Below are 20,668 nucleotides of genomic sequence, written 5' to 3'. Positions count from 1 at the left end.
GGTTTGATTCCTAATTTGAGTCTAAGAAATCCCTAGGGCGAAACTGTATCATGACAACTTGCTCACCACAATGACTGCAAATAGGCCTCCTAGCTCAGGCAGGATTTTCACTGTATTTGATCAAAGGCAAAAATCAAGCCCTGGTATAGAACAGAATTCATTTCTTCCTTGCTATCATCTCAAAACACTATATTTTATGACTAATGTATTTCATAATGAGCTCCAAATTTTTCTTATATTTAAAAATGCACAGATTCTTTCATCCTAGCAGTGTGTAAGGCTTATTTTGTAAGTCAGTAATTTGGTGCCAGTTGTATACTGGGATGGAGATTGAGATCAGATTGATGGTTTATCAATACAGACTGATGCTTGGTATGATTTACATGAACCTCTGAGGGCTGGGCACATGACTGCATTAGGCATATGACTGCTACTGGATTTCAGCGAGACTTTAGCAACAACAGAAGAAAAAAAAAAAACAACAAAAAAACAGCTTAGTTCAGCCTTCTTTTAAGAGACACAATTTAAGAGAAGGAATTACTTCTTTTAAGTAAGAGAATTCAAAGCACGGTCTAAACATCTTTGCATTTGTTTTTATTATTATTATTTATTCTTGCACAATATTGCTAAAAAGCATGCAAGATATACAATCCTTGCACCCCAGAAACCCATTTCCCACTGATACACCCCAGTATTCATTTCCATGTAGTAGATTACAGCCAAGGACAAAGACACTCCAGTGTGATGAAACATATAATCTTCCTGAGAGGCAATGTAAATTGCCTGGCATGGATGCCTCTGGCACTGTGCTTACAAGGCAGTGAAGATCTGAGCTGGTTTGATTAAAAGTATTGTGGGCATTTGTAACTGCATGCTGCAATAATCACCAATGTTTAGATGTTAGCCATAGAATACCACGAGTTCAAAAGTACCCACAAAGATCACGGGTGCAACCTAATTAAGCACATTTCTTGCAGAACTTCACGGATCTCACCTTTTATTGGCAAGTCATACACAACAGCCACTAAATCACTTCACAAATAAAAAGCTACCACATCTAGAAAATAAAACACCTTTCCTCCTGCTCTGGTTAAGTGCATTGTATCGTAGATAACAAAAGCGTGGCTACTGCTCTGGGACTGTCAAATCATCCAAGCAGAGGAAGCAAGAACCACTCAAATTGGTCAGGGAGAAAGTCACACCATGTGGATTTTCAAAGATGTTGAAAATGCATTTGGAAATGAAAAACACACAACAGCTAACACGCTGGTAGACTACAATGCAGATATCCAATTTACAGATAACACAACAGTGCCTCTTCCCTTAGTCATAAATTCCAGAATGATCAGATTCTGAATAGCACTCCCAGATACAAAAGAAAAATAGGACAGATGATGAATATTTTATCACTGAATTCTTGCTATATATAATCATATTATTTTATTATCTCATGCTGCGGAGAAAAAAACAACATGGGAAATGAGGCTAGATTTGTGAATGATAATAATAATTTGTCAAGTTGTTTGATACAGGGATGAAAATACAATAAACATGATTTTAGAATTTGAGATAGGAAGACTGGCTACTGCTATGAAATGGGAAAGTATGAAAGTGATTTAAGGGTATTAAAGAAAACTAAGAGTCTGAAAGAGAATAATTTATATAGCAAAAGCAACAAAATAAACTACCAATAACACCAGGAAAAGCTGTATCCATTAAAACAAAAGGTAACAATTTTGACAGTTCTGGGAAGGAAAATGAATAAACACCCACATTACACATCTCCACTCAAGTTTCACCTTGACTCAGAAAAAGCCATTACTTTATTACACTGCACTTTGATTATGCACAAGGGATGCCTTCTGCTAAAGGCATCCAGACATACTTATTCTAATCTCCTTTTCCAGTAATGTTTGTTAGAATGCAGGTTTCCTTATAAATCATAGAATCACAGAATGGCCCAGGTTGGAAAGGACCTCAAGGATCATGAAGCTCCAACCCCCCTGCCGTATGCAGGGCTGCCCAGCTCCACATTTAGCACTAGACCAGGCTGCCCAGAGCCCCGTCCAACCTGGCCTTGAACATCTCCAGGGAAGGGACATCCACAACCTGTCTGGGCAGCCTGTTCCAGCACCTCACCACTCTCCTAGTGAAGAACTTCCCCACAATATCCAACCTAAATCTTCTCTCCTTCAACTCAAAACCATTTCCCCTTGTCCTGGTATTATCTACCCTTCCAAAGAACTGACTCCCTTCCCATTTATAGGTTTCCTTTAGGTCATGAAAGACTGCAATGAGGTCACCCCACAGCCTTCTCTTCTCCAGGATGAACGAGTCCAGCTCCCTCCGCCTGTCTTTGTAGGGGAGGTGCTCACAAAATGAAACATTTCCATTTGTTTACTTCCAATGTTAATGCAACACTTTAAAAAACTTTTTTTTAAAGAAACAAACAAAAAACAATTTCAAGAAAACAACCTTTAGAAATCACAGGGATGGATTTAAAGAGAGACTAAATATGGAGCTCAGTAATGATGCTCAGGATCAACAGTGGGAACACAGAGGTCAGAAGGGAACCCAGGGGGTCTTAAGTTTCAGCTCCTGCCCAAAGCATGTCCAGCTGGAGCTGATTACTCAGTGTCTTCTCAGCTGGGTTTAGATACTTCCAAGGCTAGAAGCTCCTTTCTGCAATTTGGCTGTTTATATGAGAAATAATGACTCGTGTTTTAGACACTAGTGATGAAATGGAAACATGGCCACAGGTAAGGTAATCATTAGCATTGTTCACAATGGCTGGCTTTTTCATTTCAAATCTAGTAGATCTGTTCCTATCTACTTTGTATTATCTGGAAACCACTTGAAAGACATACTGAAGCAAAGCCCCACAATGTCTGAATAGGAAAAAAATCCATATGGAACAGCCTGGAGATCAATGATTGAGACTTTCTGTGCTATCATTTTTTATTTTTACAAGAAATTGTTATCCTCATTCCTTGTCCTATCTTTGAAAATGTAGCTTCTGCAGGCAGGACTTCAGGTGTCCAGAGTTCACAAGGGATTACAGACAGCATCAATAATGCGCTAAACACAAACTTTTAACAATTAGGTTTTCGAATAAAAAGCAAAGGAGTAGATGAAAACAGAAGTAAATATCAATATACCGGTCAAACCGAGTGACACTCTGGTGTCTACCAGGAACTACTATCAATCACATGTCTGTGTCCAGGTGTCAGATTTGATTATACAGTAGGTTCCCTCAAACCAAGATTAGACACTCTGCTCCCAGCCTGAGGAGAAATTCAATTGGATAAATTTCCTTGTTTATAACACTGTACTAGAAGAAGGTTAAAGCAGGCATTTCTTCTGATCCAATAACAAAAACAAACAAAGAAAACAACAACAACAAAACAACGACAAAAAGCCCTTGAAAATTCTGGGAGCCTCAAATGCCTGAATGACTTATAAGCAGACAACCTCTGAAAACTCTTGAAAAAGATAACAGAGGTAGAGCTTCATCAAGATTCCCACATACCTTTCCAAAAGGTATAAAAATTTTGTCACGCTTAGAAGCCTTGTTGGTTTGAAAAAACAACAACACAGAAGCAGAACTCAGAACCATAATGTTTCCCTGTTTTTTCTTTTTCAATAAATTAAAGGATTAACTAGCTGTTCACCCACCAATTGCCATTTCTAATATAATATGTAGTGCTGTACTGCAAGAGAGCCAGGTTAAAGGAGCCAGCCACTGCATTTACCACTCCAGAAATGAAACCCCACAGCAGCACTCAAAGCACACGACTAGGAGAGGTTGTTGATCTCAGATCTTCCCTTTGTGCAGATTTATTGAATGCTGGAGGAAGGAAGCCCCTTTACTACATTTATCTAAGCTGATCCTGGCCTTAGGGAGACAGGCAAGGAGACCAATCATCACCAGGAGTAGTATTTCAGCATGTTAAAGGACTAGGGAAGTTGATCTAGCACCTTGTATTTCCTTATTATGTTTCACCTCCTTTAGGTGCTTTCTATACTCAGTGGGAGAGCTTCACAGCTTCTCCAGAACCTCAGTCCTAAAATAAGAGTGTTACAAATATTAGTCCTTGGTAATTCATCTTACTGTACGTTTTACTCTCATAAAGCTTCTCCTGAGAGTAAAGCAAGCTATCTTGCCAGTGAAAACCATGGCCCTTTCCATTTTCACTGCGGGTCATTACAGTGTGTCCAGCTGCGGCTGGCCGCTCCAGGTGCAGACCTTCAAAAACAAACCAGGGTTCTGCTGAGGTACCTCACATAAAGTTTAAAAAATGCATGGATCAACTTTTATGTCACTGGATAAATCCAAGCAGTTTTACCAGTTGTGACACAGTAGAACAACGAAGGAAACTGGATATTTCAGATAACATATTTTAGATATGAAAATGTGAAGAAAATAGAGTCGGACATGAAATGCCTATCCAACTGCATAAAGCAACGCAATTATCAGAGAGGAGTGCATGTTCCAACACTGAGGTATTTATCTAAAGCAAACAGAATCAACAAAAAAACACAAGTTTCATTAAACAGAGCCTTACCTTTCTGCTATAGACTTCTTTGGGAAGTAAAAATCTTTTCCTGCGAGGTAGGCAGCTGCAGTTCCACCTCCAAAATAGGTTTTCCTCAAGAGGGGGGCAATCCGGTTGTTTACAAGTAATGCTCCTAAACCAGTAGGGAATCCAAAGATTTTATAGAACGAGATGGGTATAAAGTCAGCTTGGTGAACTCCCAAGTCTAATGGAGAACTGCTCACATATGAGGCTGCATCTAATAGAACAAACCACTTCCCTGGTATTTTGACAGGGCAGAGTTTTCCAGATTTTATGTCTCGTATCCATGAAAGGGGATATTTGGTACCAGAAAAATTGCTCTGAGCTGGATAAGAGAATAGATGAGGTGTCATGCAGTTTTGTTCTTCATCTGGCAACCAGTCTTTCTCCAATAACAACTTATCCTTTGGTTTTACTGGAACAGATAATACATTCATTGAGGCAGTTATGCCCCTCATACCCACCACAGATGTGTGGTTGTCAGTTAGGTAACAGAATCGACTACTAGGTTGCTCTGTGCCTTCAGGTACCCATGGGAATACTTCTGCCACCAGTTTAAGTGCAGCCGTGCATCCAGATGTGAAAATGACAGTATAATCTTCAGATGTAGTGTGAAAATGTTGTAATATTCTGCAAAATAAAAACAAATCAAATTATTTTCTGAATTTTCTATTTTATTACCATAAGATATATTCTGTTTTTCCTCAGCGGGAAAATTCTTCTATTCTGACACATGACTTAAATTTAAGTACTCAGCTTTCAGCAAATTGCACAACAAAATTAAAAACTTTTGCCCGCAGGAGAATCTTTCAAATGCTACAGTGAAAGTAGTTGAGTTCTTAAGGATAGCAGCCAGTTCTGCCTATCTGTGAACAGAATGGTCCAGTCCAGTCCAGTGCCTCAGTGAGATCAGAATCAAGCCTACTTATTATTATATTGTACACTGATCTTGAGGAGAGAGGTCAGTTTGACCTGAAGACTATTAGTGGTACTAATAGCTGTCACTCTGATCTATGTAATTCCAAGGTACAGCCCAGCACTCGGGTAATCCATACACTCTGGCCCTCAGTGTGCATCATTAAAAGTTTGCATGTTTTATGTAACAGGTGATTCCCTCATGAGATCGGATGTTTAAATACTGCATTTAAATGTAAGTTGTTCAAAAGGTTACATGACAAATTCAAGATAAAATATCTTCAACCATAGAAGAGTAGAGATAAATGCCTCCAAATTTTGTGTGTTCAGTCTGAAAGGCAAATATTACAGGCAAAGAATGTAGAGCTGGATGTGTGCTGCAATCAAAGCTCTGACACTGAGAAAGAAAAGATTGCAATGACTTTCATGATTAGGACCGAAAACCATTCCACAAAATGATATCCACAATATATTTATCTGCTGTAGGAAAGTTTTATTGTACTAGGAAGTACAAGATGCAACAAATGGATTCATATGCTCAATGAAACTTGATTCAGAGTTCAAGTTTTTGAAATGTGATAGAAATGTCAGGTAGTCTGTTTTTCCTGGTAATAAAGAAGAAATTTCAGATTTTATGAAGGTCGTGGATTTAAGCTTTAAATGTTTCGATGAGTCAGTTTGAAAGAAGTCATAGAGGTCTTTCTGAAGCAGACCTGCCAGGTATAGCTTCAGCAAGAATTCACAATTCTGGACATTGTTTTTAAAGAGCTCTTCAGAGAAAGCAGACTTTTTCCTTAAAACTCATATGCCACATTAGGAATGAAGACAGAGACAATCACAGCAGTTGAGTGTAGGGCATTAAGCTGCCTACCTGCCTCATTCATCACTGTTGCTGAATCATACCCTCTCCCCTTACCTGCAGCAGCTGTGCAGCCTCTCCCACCACCATCCACACTACAGCCTGAAGCACACGTGCATACCGTAGGGGATAGCTGTCTGCAGGATCATGAAAGCTTACCCAAGAGAGCTGCAGTTCAGCTAGCTGTAGGTTTGCCACTTAGACCTATGGCCAGAATTTCAGCTGAGACATAATCTTGCCTTTATTCTCCTTTCCTTGCACTCAGCAAGACAGAGACAACCTGGGCAGCAAGGCAAGCAAGGGCCCTAACTTACTTTTCAAGCAGGGCAGCATTAGACTGTTTTTTAGTAGGGGAAAGGATTGGAAGGCAGATTAGTAAGATGTTCAGGTCTTTATGGTTATGGACATGACTTGGCCCCATTTGGAGTACTGCGTCCTGGCCTGGAGCTCCTGGCACAAGAAAGACACAGAGCTCTTAGAAAGAGTCCAGAGGAGGGCCACTAAGATGATCAGAGGGCTGGAGCACCTCTCCTGTGAAGAAAGGTTGATGGAACTGGGCTTGTTTTGCTTGTTTCTCTGGGGAGACCTCACTGTGGCCTTCCAATACTTGAAGGGAGCATATAAACAGGAGAGAGAATGGGTGTTTACGAGAGTGCATAGTGATAGGACAAGGGAGAATGGTTTTAAACTGAGACAGAGAGGTTGAGGTTAGATATTAGGAGAAAGTTTTTCACAGAGAGGGTGGTGACACACTGCAACAGGTTGCCCAAGGAGGCTGTGGATGCCCCATCCCTGGAGGCATTCAAGGCCAGGCTGAATGTGGCTCTGGGCAGCCTGGTCTGGTGGCTGGTGACCCTGCACACAGAAGGGGGTTGAAACTAGATAATCACTCTGGTCCTTTTCAACCCAGGCTTTTCTGTGATTCTGTTAATTGGTATGTATTATATGATGTGGACTGTTTTTTTATACAATGTGATCATTCAATAGGTCTTGGAATCATTGCACTAATATAAGCAGAAATTACAAAAATGCAGTTTCAATTTCAAGAGAAATGACACCAACAGTGAAGTATCAAATATTCTATGTTTTATATCTTTGTGAGCAGTACAGCTAATTACCTATTCACATGTATGTGCACACAGAAAATATCTTCTGAGTCCAAAAACAAGGTGATGGGAGCAACCTCCTATCATGCAGTATCCTTTCTAAGAGCAAGCTGTCAGGAGCAGCAACATAAAGCACACTGAAGACAGTTACCGAGTCAGCTCCTCTCTTAGCTTCTTTGCTTTCTTTGCTGTCCTCCTCAGCCATGCTCTTTGTGCTACACAGGCTTAGAGGGAGGTGAGACAGAGCTAGGCAGAATGCCAAACATTACTTAGGAATAATAATCTGCAGATCACCACAGGAATTGTACTGACTTGCTGCAGCACTGAATCTGACCAAAAGACACTGTGTAATGACAAGAGCTGGGATGCAGGAATGGTGGACTGGGATTTAATAACAGGATGCTTTTGCCTATCCATGAATATCAGAACCAGTAACTACTTTCCTTAAACATTTTCACAACTTTACAGATATATATATATATATATTTCTTATATATATATATATATATATAATATTATATATATATAATATATACGTATTTTGGTTCACAAATAATGACAACTCTAAGTCATAAATGAGACAAAGCTCATGCACATCATTAGTATCTAAACTACATTCAGTTTGTAATCACTCAAATTTAGAAACAGTTGAAAGGTACTGAAATATAACCCACAATATAATGTGTTTATTTATTCAGTTCAGTACCAGAAAGTGACTTTCACACAGGAACAAACAGTTACATTTCTAAATGTTTTCAGTAGGAAATAGGCCCTTCTGCATATCTCTTAAGGTATCTATTTGCATTTTGGGTCTCTAAATGTGTCAAGTAATTACTTCGACTGGTGAAAGAGGTAGAATTTTCAAAATCAGATATTTGGCTAGAAGATTTCTAACATTTTAGAAGGAAAATAAATAAATAAAGGGAAAACAAATGAGTCAAAAGAATTCTCTTTTCAAGAATGACTTCTGATGTGCAGAGCAGAAGAGCTATGAGCAACTCAGAATGAGTTTCATAAAACAAATGGCACAAACTCCCGAACCAGAGCAGCACTACTATGATAAAATCAGGATACTTCAGGACAGAAAACTGCAATACTGCCAAATGACTTCTGCAGCCCACAGTGCTACATCCTGTCTTTTGACGCTAATATTTGGAAGCACTGTCTATTACACACAGAACTCCTAATGCCCTGTATCTTCACGTAAGGCATACCCCATTACAGTGAAATGCAGTTCACCTTTATTACACTCCTGTTAGATTTATAGCCATATATAAGGTAGATGTTGGAAGCAGGACTAAAGACTTGCAGTGGAAAACTGATAGCTTGATCTACTATAGTTCACAGCTGCGAGCAGTAGTGGTATTTCATATTATTACAAATTTCCACTTCTCTTTGGAAGAAATGATTACAAGGATAATTGTTTCATTAAGCACACTGATAGAGCTGTGCCAACACACAGATGATGTCAGAGAGGCTGAGAGGCCTGACTCTGTACCTCGTTTCTAGACTGGCAAGGCAAAGATGAGGCAGCATGCTCAATCTCTGCTGTGCACCAAAGGCAAGCCTTGCAAATTGCCTTGCTGTGACCTGCCCCCCTTTCTCCTTCCCCTCCTCCTCCAGCCTCCTTAGAAGGACACAGATCAAACAAAAACCAGTCACAAATGCAGGAAGCATATGAGCAACATGCCTTTGTGGCTAAGGCTAGCAGTATACTTGGCTGTAAGGCAAAGTATCACCAGCAGATAAAGAGTTTTGACCCTTCTATGCTCAACACCGGTGGGGCTGCATCAAGATGCTGGGTCCAGATCAGGGCCCCAACTACAAGAAAGACATGGACACACTGGCAAGAGTCCAGTGTAGGGCCAACAAGATTACCAGGGAACTGGAATATCTGTCCTATGAGCAGAGGCTGAGCTGGGCCTCTTCTGTCTGGAAAAGAACAGGCTCAGGGGCAAGCTTATCAATGTCTACATATGAAAGGAAGGTGCACAGAGGATGGAGCCAGTCTCTTTTTGGTGTTGCCCAGTGCCAGGACAAGAGGGAACTGGATCAAAATGGAACACAGGGAATTCCCTCTGAATACCAGGCAGCACTTCTGTGCTTTGTGGGTGCTGGAGCACTGGCACAGGCTGCCCAGAGGCTGTGGAATCTCCTCCTCAGAGATCTTCAGAGACCACCTGGACGTGCTCTGGGTGTTCCTGAGGGATCAGGGTTTGGAGCTGATGGACCCAGAGGGTCCTGCCAGCCTCAGCTGGCAGACTGTGAGCCTGTGAAGCCAGCCTAAGGAGAGCCCACTCAACACCCAGTACGTGCTTGTATTCTGAGAATTCTCTTTGCTGATGCTTAATTCCTTTAAAAAGTTGCCGTGACAGTTTTGTGTATTCATTAACACCAATGAGCCAAGTGCCAGACTCCTCTAAAGTAAAATATGGCAGAGAAAGTCAATTAATTTCAACCAATCTTTCTGTCTTGTTTCATAAATGTAATACTTACCTAATTAGTAACTGGCTTTACACTTAAAGACATACATATGTATAATCAAATCAGATATTCAGGGAGAACAAATATCTAACTTAACCCAGCAAACCCAATTGCATGGCTTAATTAAAAGCTTAATTAAAATTAGATACCCCAAACCACCACTGGCAGCTCTGCAAGGCCACAGGCTACTGATTCATTCAGCCTCCTCACGTACACAGGATCACCCATGGTCAGCTGAAAGGAATTTCCTCCAAGGCTGCTTGCTGGCCGTAGTTACCTCAGACAGAACAAATCATGTTCTTCATCACCAGCTCTTCCTCTGTGGCTCTCAAAAGCAGAGCAGTAGTATTGCTACCAGAAAGCTATGAATGTTCATACTATACCATTACAGCCACCCAAAACACAGTTGATCTGTATACTCTTTTTTGTTTGTTTGTTTTACCATGCTTCTATACTTTAAATACTTCTAAAATTTGCCATTTTGAAAGCATGTAAGAAATCGAGCAACTTACTTTCCTAGGTTTGAGTTCTTCCATGCTTTAATTGCAGTCAATGATAACATTTCAGCTAGTTGGCAAGACCAAAAGATGACCATGGAGTTTGTGATTGTTATGATTTATATTCACATTTTAACTTAGATTGCAGATGAGCATTTGTGAATACTGTGAACATAGTGACGTTCTAGCCAGTAGATGATCCAACTAAAATAGATCTCTTTTAAAAACTTAGTATTGCCTCTGTAATAACAGATTTACATTTGAAGACAGTAGTTATCTATTCAACACTACAAGTTTAAGTAGCACTTTACAAAGACTCCTTTTCAACTGCACATTTACATATTAAAACTATTTCTTATTATAATTTTTTCCATGGTCATGCTGCCCAGGAGAACAAATCCAGTTTGGGCTTCTATGGAGAGATATACATCTTGAGCCTCAGAAATTTCACTGCATTGCTTTCTGCTCTACAGACACTCTGAACAGATTTAAAGTACTATTGTCTAAGGAAAAGCCTTTGTATGAATGGCAATTAGAAAAAAAAACAATTCAAAAAAAAAAAGACTTTTGAGTTGATATATCTTATTTTGACTTATAAATATTTTTCTTTAATAATATTAGAGGATAACACTTTCCATAACTGCCTTTTTAATCCTTTTCACATAGGTGTGCAAGTGAGAAGTGTTTCCAGTGGCTACATCTACATTTATGAGTAATAATATTTTAACCTTCCTCGTTTATTAAATAAGGGTCAGCTCCAGCTGTCAAAGCAGTCTACTGAAAAAATCTCATCAACTTTGTTGAGGGATTAGAGATGGATACACGCACTAGAACCTCGTACATGCCACTCAGCACTGAGGCTTAACTTACATTCTAGCAATAGTTTTTCTGTATATGGTCTTTCCACATGTATGAAGTAAAAAGGAGGAGAAAACTATAATTTAAGACAAATTCACAGGGATACCATAAAGAAGTATGCTGCTTAACACTCATCCCAAATTTTCCTTAGCTTCTTCCACTGACAAACGTACAAAGAGACATAATAGCTTTACTAGTTACAGCTATATATGCAAGAGAAATGTTCTAGTTCACCAAAGACAAGTCGTCTGGCTAGAAATATCTTATTCTGTGAAGATGAGGTCTATTCCAATATACCACACCACTGTACTGTACTCTTATTTTCAATTTCTAATCCAAGCACAAAAGGAAACTGAAATCTATGAATAGTTGTAAGAATCAATTGTTTTATGCTGGACTAAGTCTATCTCCCTCCAGCAAACCATTAATTTAATGAAAAAATGCCCTTGCAAATGTTAGTTACTACCTTCCCACCATTAAATAAATGTTTTCAACAAGAATCTGTGCCATACCATCCCTACTACCTGCACATGTTATTCAGTAGAAATCCATCAAATTCAAGGATTTTCCAATTGATTAATACCCACATAAGGAAGAGCTCTGCAATGAATAAATAATCCCTTGAAGTTTCATCTCAAAGTTTAAGTTGCTTTTTCTGTTTCAGTGTCTTTTCCCATCCTGACAAGGCACAAACTTTAACCTTCCAGAACATAAGCCAACTGTGAAATAAGCACGCATTGCTCTATCCTCAGTCATCACATCCACATAAACTTGTTTTCTGGCCACTTTACACAGAAGGTACACATTCTGATCCCTGCTTCTTCCCATTTCTGCTTGCATGAGAGTGATTAGGATTTCACTTATCTACACCTCTGCTGATTATGACTCCACGTAATCAGCTTCCTGAAATTATAAAATAAATCATTAGAGGGAATGTAATTGATAAGCTTCTTTTGGTACAGGCGAGTGGTGAAAATATACAATCCTATTTTTATTTATTTATTTGTTTGTTTGTTTTGAAAGCAGTACTTAAGCATTTGTGTTCAGCAACCTGAATTGAAGCGTTATAATCCGTTACGTTTATTCTCCTTGGCTCTGATTGATTCACTGGAGACACACTGGGGAAATGTCTATTTACTAACAAAGGGTCAGAGTTGGTCTTTACCAAAAAAATCCTCTCTCCAATTCTGCAAAGTTGTCAGCACAGCAGAATGCTTGGCGTTCTCCTTGCACTACATAGTCAGAAGAAAAGTTGCTCTTTAAAGACTACAAAATCTCTTCCTGCAAGAAAAGATTCTTTGATGAACAATATTCTTGAGAAGCACCCATCCAGACTAAGAGGTCTGGACCCTCATTAGAAAGTGCACAACCAGAAGGCATTCAGTGTCATGCTGGGCATACTGACAGAGCAAAATCAGATTTAGGGTGGTATTATGGCACTGCATGTAATCAGAAGGGCAGAACAGTAGGAAGGAATCATGAAAACTATAAAATACGATACCGCAGGCTGACTGCTGGTACAGTTTGTTCTAACACACAAATATTACTCCTCTCCCTGGCAGCAGCCCATAACTCCTATAACTTTCTAGATGTGGCAGAAACCCCTGGGTAACTGTTTCCTTAGAAATTAAATAGTTGTTTTTCTGTAGCAGAGAAAGAAGATCAATAGCTACACGATTTTAAAACCACTTTGTGGATTTTTATTTTTTTTTTTTTTGAGTAAAATAAGCCAGATCAGTTTAGTCTAGTGCTTGAACATTGACCAAAGATTTATGAACATACTTGTGAATAACAGTTCTTTCACTAATTAGGATACAAATAACTTTACAAATATATACCATAGGTTCTTCAAATGAAAATTCATCTGGCATTCAAGTCAACCAGGCAAGAAATAAATAAAAAACAACACAAAGAATGGTATTTGAAGTAACATCAAAGGAGAACTAGTCATGAACAGCAGACAGCTCAAGAACAAACCATTCCAAACTGTAAATGCACAACGTAATTACCAAACAGAAAATGACTAATGAATCATTTTTACAGTCACTTGTGTGTTAAAATTCAAATTGCTTCTGCAACAAGTCTTAAGAGTCACTAGGATGAAACAAATCTGAAGCGATAAAGAGGAAGACGTACATCAACCAAGGGACTTGGTTTACTGGGCATGGTGGTGGTGGGTTGACAGTTGGACTAGATGATCTTAGTGGTCTTTAACAAATGTAATGATTCTATGATTCTATTCTATGGTTCTAACTCAGTGTCTCTGTGTTAACCGGTCAGAAGTTACTTTGATTTCTGATTCAGAGAAAGCAGAGCATTAAAGTTGGCTATTTTTCAGCCGTGTAGCAAGTATAAACTTGGACAGGCTGTTCCAGGAAAAAAGACTGAATAACAAACAAACACACTCTTAGGTGATCTAAAGACACTCAGGTCTTTACACACTGCTTAAACTTGGAAGTAACTTCAGACAAGTAGTACTAGTCTTTAAACTACATACTTCAGATCTCTCCAGTTATTATTCTTTTTGTTTGCTTGGTTTGGGGTGTTGGTTTGTTTTGTATCCAGTTAAACAAACAAAAAAAAAAAACACCAACCCAAGTTAATCTCTTTACTGATGCTACAGAAGGGAAGTGTGACAACCAGTAACTGTCCATTAGATGTTTACAAAATGGATTTGCCTTCAAAACCTATAGTTTGATTAATTTGCACGTTCCTTGTTATTTTCAGTTGTAAATTGCAAGTAATTAAACATAGCTTCAAAAGGATAACCCAGCATTTGTCATTGTAGTTAGCAAAGTAAGACATGACACTTGACAGACATCTTCCCGATACTCAGATCCATCTTTTGTTCCTATACTCTAATTCTGCTCTGAAACAAAGATTTGATACTAATCTTGAAAAATATTAACCATAAATGAAGATAGCTGTGCCAGTGATCACACACATTTAATATTAGCCTGTTCTCTGAGGAAATTGCAAAACACAAGGTGAAAAGAGATCACCCAAAGCAAAATGTTCTCATATCAAAAGGAATCATCTACACAAAATGAGCTTTCAGCAGTGATGAAGTCCTCTGACTCCAAATGTCCAGAAGTTCAGAAACTGACAATTTTCAGCATAACCTTTTGGATCTTCCTCTTTGGCACATTTCCACAGTATGACTGGTGGGTTGACTATAACAATCATTACTGCCATAAACAGTGCTTTCTTAGTTGGGGGAAAGAAGAAAGGTGAAGATGGGATAATTTCCTGGAATTTATATAACACCTGTACAGAGATCATATTTACTTGGAAAACATTTAGGCTGAGAACTTCAGAGGTACTTAGGTGCTTAAGAAAGAACATGATGGCTTTGTGAATCTGAGCCTGTTACCATGGTGAACAAGACCATGGCATACACTCACACATTAATAGGCCTTATTTCCTCATGGGTTCCTTTTCAAGTACTGTGCTTTCATCTGGAAAGGGTTTGAGATGAAGAGGTTAATATGAAAGCACCTCAGTTTGCTTTCAAAATACAAGGAGTTAACATAAATCTTCTCATGCATTTCCACAGACCTCTCTTTAACATGACTTAAGTTCACCAGGTAAACCCATCAGATTGTGTTCACCCTTGCTTGAGTAAAAAGCCACAAAAGCAAAGTCTGGAAGATTCCTGGACACTGCAGATGGTTTATTTTGCTTTATTTTCTTCATGTGGTTTGATGCCCTACCTCAGCAGTGCAGCTCTGCTTTTCATTTCTAATTTTTTTAACATTTTTTTTACAGGAGGAAAAAAAAAAAAAAAAAAAAAAAAAAAAAAGAGAGATAATATGAAAAGCAGAGCCTTAGTACAAGGGCTCTTGAAAGCCCTATCCCATAACTTGTGAGTTTCAAATAGCACAGTACCACAACATACTGAAACCATCCCATTGACTTCAATCCAAGAAGCACTCAGGAGTGAAGGGATTTTCTGCTTATTATTTGTTGAAGAGCCAGTCAAAGACTTCTCACCACACACTGAGCCACATTAATATTTTGGCTTAAACAGCCCCAAGATTTCCCAAAAATATGAATGGATGTTTGCACATATGGGAAACATCATTTCTGCCTGTCAAGTTGCACTTCATTCACTTTAAATCCTGACAACCATGCTTCCAGTGCTCCTGGCTGTTGAGGGAAAAACTGTTCCACACATGATGAATGCAATGAGGCATAAATGACTGTTGAGGGATATTCTTGGCTTGCCTTAAAACAGAACCCATTTTCAATCCCTAAAACTCGTTAGGAAACAAGGAACAATAGCATTTTAAGGAGCTCACAAGTGATGTTTTGAGAATCATAAAATGAAAACAGCTTAAGGGTAACTTAAAGCACGTTAACGCCAGAAAACCTCTATATAAATGTTATTACTTTACAAATTGAAGAGAAAATATTAATCAAATTCAAGAACAAGGCACTGTGTATATGAAAGGGAGCTAAGAGAAATCTTCTGAAATCTGCTGCAATTTTCTCATATTGTCTGAGAAACATTCTGTTCAAATCAAAACAGACATGGAAATCATAAACTGGAATTAACTAATCCAGGTTTAAGTATTTCATTAGCTAATTCTGATACACATTAAAACTGCAATTAATTAGAAAGTTTGCCGCATAGGATGTATGTTAATTAACCTTTCCTTTTTTGCAATTTTGCTGTCTGGTAGCAGAAAACCTCATGCAATCAAAAGTAACTAAAAAGTATTCTAACAACTACAATTTCCTATGCAATCCTTCCACATTGGATCCTCATCTTATACAGCTGCTAGGCAGAAAGCCTGAGCTAGAAAGCTATCTGACCTGTATTTCTTGTTTTCTCACTATCTAACTACTCAGAGTTAGAGACCTGACCCCAAAGGTCAGTAAATCCAAATGTCAGATGGTCAGCCTGGATATGGCAACAGATATTCTGGAAAACATTCTGAATAACAAATTCATCACTGGCGTGAAACACTACAGCTTCAGTAAAGCCAATTACCATAGGTAAGGAGCAGTACTTATGAACCTGTTTCTGACTTCCCAAATATGCCACACTGCAAAGCAAGGCCATGTGAAAATTCAGGTCACTGGAGGATGCTCAGGATAAGCAGAGGGCTGCTCACATAGGTAGTACATTCTGTCATGTATTGGATAACAAACCCTGCTCATGTGAAATAGAATTCTTAGCATTTTGTGGGAACTCACAGTTCATATCTTCAAAACAGCAATAAAATTGACATTTTAAGTTCAAGAATTTTTAAAGAACAAAAGCAGAAAAGAAATGGGATGGAAAAACCTCATCATATTTGACTTCTTTGAAGGGCTATTCAGCATGGAATGATCAACAGTTAGGAGAACTTGCACAAGTCCTCCTTTTTATTCCAGGTCTTAAGGCACTTGAAAAAATGCAAAGGATAGTAACATGTTGCAGATGACCACTGAAATCAGCATCCCAACCTTTCAGCGTTTTGTACTGACACCTACAAATTTCTAATTAAAAAAGTCATCTCATTCTTCTTTTTTCATAAAACAGAGAAAAAATGGTCTATTTTAGCTTTATAATACTCTCCATGCTCTTGCATAAACTAAAATATTACCCCTAGTTTCAAATTGCTTAAAGTTGTTGTAATTGAAGGGGTATGGAGGGTAACTGTTCTTGTTATTACAGCAAAATTTGCACTCTGCAACAGAATTAGCAGTTGTGACAAAACTGATGTAATTCCTATCTGTGTATGCATCAGAAGGGGCATTTATGTTGCTACACAGCTGAAAACAACTCTAGCCTTGATTAACTTTCAAGGAAAAAAAAACATCTAGAATTTCTTCAAGCTAAATCAAAACCCTGGGTACTTTCATGTATTACCTTAGACAGTGATTAAACCCTTCTGGGAATAATGTAACTGAGCAAATAAATCTTACACTAAACATGGATTTAACCTATAACCTTCTTGCATTAGTGTATCTAAGCATTCTACAAATTCATCAGAATTGTAAAGTTTTACTAACTGCTGAAAAATATATAACATCAAATACTAGAAAATGCAACAACCTCGATTACGTTACTATGAACACAAAATTACAGTAGGCTGCCTGTTTTGAAAGTGATATCCTATCATATCAAAAACAGACAGAATGCACCTGCCCGGAGATTTAGAGGTCTACCAACATTGTCCTCCAATGCTTATGTTCCAGCGGGATCAAGTCTGAATAAAACCCACAAAGCAGACGAGAATTACAAAATGTTTACTTTGGTGAGGTTTTTCAGATAAAACCTATTGCCTTCTCTGCTCTGTGTATTTTTAAGCCCCACCTATCATGACCCCAGCGCTTTTTCTGAAGCTTTGTCACACCTCTGATGCTTTGATATTAGCTTTGGTAACATCTAATATCACAAGGAGCAGAACAAAAAGTGCAGAATATATTTGATGAATATTTATTCAGAGTTCTAAATACTTTCATGATATGCATGTCTCTGCCCTTTGTACACTGCTTTCTGCAAACATCTCAGCAAATGTACAGTGAGTCTGAATGATTACAGAATGTTCTAGGAAAGTAAATACAGAACTTGCAATTGTACTCTTGAAATCTGATTTTAAGACTTACATTCTAAAAGTCAAGGGCAGAAGCTTAGTATGCATCCTACATCCCATCAGTGGGTGCAAGTGTCAAAATGCAAAATCTCAAAATGAATTGCTGTCAACCACTCTGAGCAACAAGGAGGTCAGAAGAAGTTAATTGGTGAATAACAAAGCACACTGAAGATTAGCTTTTTGTGGGCAATTTCCAGATTAAAATATATGTAATTGCTAACAAAATAAGTAATTATGTTTTTTCAGAAGCATAGTAGGAATTTATGCAGAAATGGACACAAAAAGGCAGGGATTTCAGTACCTTTCCCACAGAAGCTATATTCAAAAGCCAGTTCAATCCCAGTGTGACGTGTGGTGAAAGTCCATCATACTGCAGTACATATTTTTAGCTGTTACAATTTCAGATTTCATTAAGTGTATCTTCAGTGTGACAGGGCAGTAGGAGATGAGTGCTCTGGTGCCTCACTGCATACTTTTTTATCATCTGTCTGGACCATCTGGCTGCAGATCAGAACTGCGTGCCCCTAAACTAAAGTGGATGCGTGTATCGTTAAGACACGCTATCAATGCACATCTCCTAAGTGTATTAACAGGAGGAGACAGAAACGGTAAGCTGCCCACTATAAAAAGCAGAAGAGTTCTTCCATAATCTACTTTGCATGAGACTTAATGATAATTAAATGTAGAAGATACTTCATACTGCGACTCTTTATTGACATTATAGATCTACTGGGCTTTTCTTCATTACTCACAATTTTTATAAAAAAGTTTTTGAAAAGGGCAAGAATTACATACCTATTTTTAAACTTACTGCTTCATTCTTTTACAGCACCTCCCTTTATGACTGCCATTTCATTGCATAACAATATTTCTACAGAATCATAAAAATAAAGGCACTGTAACAACCTGTTGCACAAAGCCTTCAAGAAAACAAATATATGCATTGATCCCAAAATATTAAGCCAAACCCTACTCTGCTGTGATTGAGCTTCCATTTCATGGGCTTTCACTAAAGATGTGTAGATATCCAACTAATCCCAGTGTCCTCATCTTATGTTTGTGGTAGCACTGATAGCTACAAGCCTTTGAGTGGCCTTGGCCACATCTCATCTGGGTAACCAGTTCATGCTGCCTATTAAAGAGCTGCTATCAGGCTCAGCAGGAGTGGGTGAGAACTAGGAATCAGCAATTCACTAAACTGGCTTACAACACTACTTAGCCCACTGCCCCTACAAAAGAACACTATGTTCTGGTTAGGTTCCTGCAGTTAGAGGTAGGGTTACCTCTGCTTTGTGCTTCCCAGTTTCTTTGTTCCCAAAGAGTTGAGCAGTGTTGGTGTTCATCTCTTCATTCCTACCAGCCAAAATCAAAACGGTCCACATTCCAGCAAAGCAGTTCCCTCTGGGCTAACATCAGCAGCAGTGGGATTTCATCAGCAGACAGGCCCACTCAAAGCACTGTACTGCCCAGGGCATTCTCCAGCTAGGCACCTTCTGTACATCCCAATGCACATTTTGCTTATGGGTCCACCTGTACCATCAGGTACATGTATGCTGCAGATAGCAATCCAGACATGAGTTTCACAGAGGAATATGAAAGACATGTACGTCAATTTGTACTTACTGCTATGGTACTGTTCCATGTTTAGGCAGGGATGTGCTGCTGCTGATATCCCACCCTTGTACAACGTAAAGAATTTCATACAGCTCTTTGAATGTCTCTCTGAAGGCAGAGCACTTGAAATGGTTGATTATAAAGCAGATTCCACTGCAGCGTGTCAGTTTTCCATCTGACAGATGTTAGACAGGTTCCCCAGTTCTCTGCATAGAGCTACTGATTGATTTGTTTCTTTGCCTGAGACAGCAATGTTACTGCTTCCTCTGCTGCTCTCTCCCCCGCCTCCCTCCCATTTGGCAGCTATTACAGAAAACTCCTGCAGCAGCAGCCATCACTTTAAATCCTGTCCGGTTTTCATTGGAAACAGCAGATGTACGTACAGCACTTCATTGAAGTTAGAAAGGGAGGGCTGACATGAGATACCTGTATTGCAAGATCACTGCAGATTTACTGTGTGCTTATGCTCAGCTCAGGAGACTATTTAAGCATGTCTTTAACTCTTAGTGGCTCCATTCTTTTCAATTAGTCTAAAATGACTTACATACCTAAATAACTTCTTGAACTGAGACCTCAGACAGTAAGGTCCTGGCATTCATCACTCAGACTTCCAAAATTATTCCGATCTCTTATATGTTATAACAATTTTGTAAGTGATTAAACACTCCTACGTTAACTTTTGATTCATATTGATTGTTTTTGTTTGACCACAGGTCAAGCAGCAAAGAGGAAAGTGGACTATTACTACTATTACTCCTCTTATGCCAGCAGACAGGCAGCGAGGGAGGAAATGTTGAGCTGAATTTCAATGTTTTTATCTTTTCTTTTTTTTTCTTTTTTTTCTTTTCTCTTCTTTTCTTTTCCTTTCTTTTCTTTTCTTTTCTTTTCTTTTCTTTTCTTTTCTTTTCTTTTCTTTTCTTTTCTTTTCTTTTCTTTCCTTTCCTTTCCTTTCCTTTCCTTTCCTTTCCTTTCCTTTCCTTTTCTTTCCTTTCCTTTCCTTTCCTTTCCTTTCCTTTCCTTTCCTTTCCTTTCCTTTCCTTTCCTTTCCTTTCCTTTCCTTTCCTTTCCTTTCATNCTTACCTTTGCTTTCCTTTCTTTTCCTTTCCTTTCCTTTCCTTTCCTTTCCTTTCCTTTCCTTTCCTTTCCTTTCCTTTCCTTTCCTTTCCTTTTC

At 38.7% G+C, this 20,668-nt stretch overlaps 1 protein-coding gene across 3 annotated transcripts in view; it reads right to left on the bottom strand.

Moving 5' to 3' along the window:
• MOCOS (molybdenum cofactor sulfurase) overlaps nucleotides 1-20,668 on the bottom strand; it is a 204,132-nt gene that overhangs the window by 120,203 nt on the left and 63,261 nt on the right. For all 3 annotated transcript variants that reach the window (XM_015854275.2, XM_015854272.2, XM_015854273.2), the window contains exon 4: nucleotides 4,566-5,207. In XM_015854275.2, coding sequence (XP_015709761.1) covers nucleotides 4,566-5,207 — 642 coding nt within the window. The remainder of the gene's footprint in view (nucleotides 1-4,565; nucleotides 5,208-20,668) is intronic.

This window comes from Coturnix japonica, chromosome 2, assembly GCF_001577835.2.
Source record: "Coturnix japonica isolate 7356 chromosome 2, Coturnix japonica 2.1, whole genome shotgun sequence".
Taxonomy (NCBI): Eukaryota; Metazoa; Chordata; class Aves; order Galliformes; family Phasianidae; genus Coturnix; species Coturnix japonica.
Note: the sequence above shows the minus strand (reverse complement) of the source record. Positions and strands in the feature narration are given on the sequence as shown.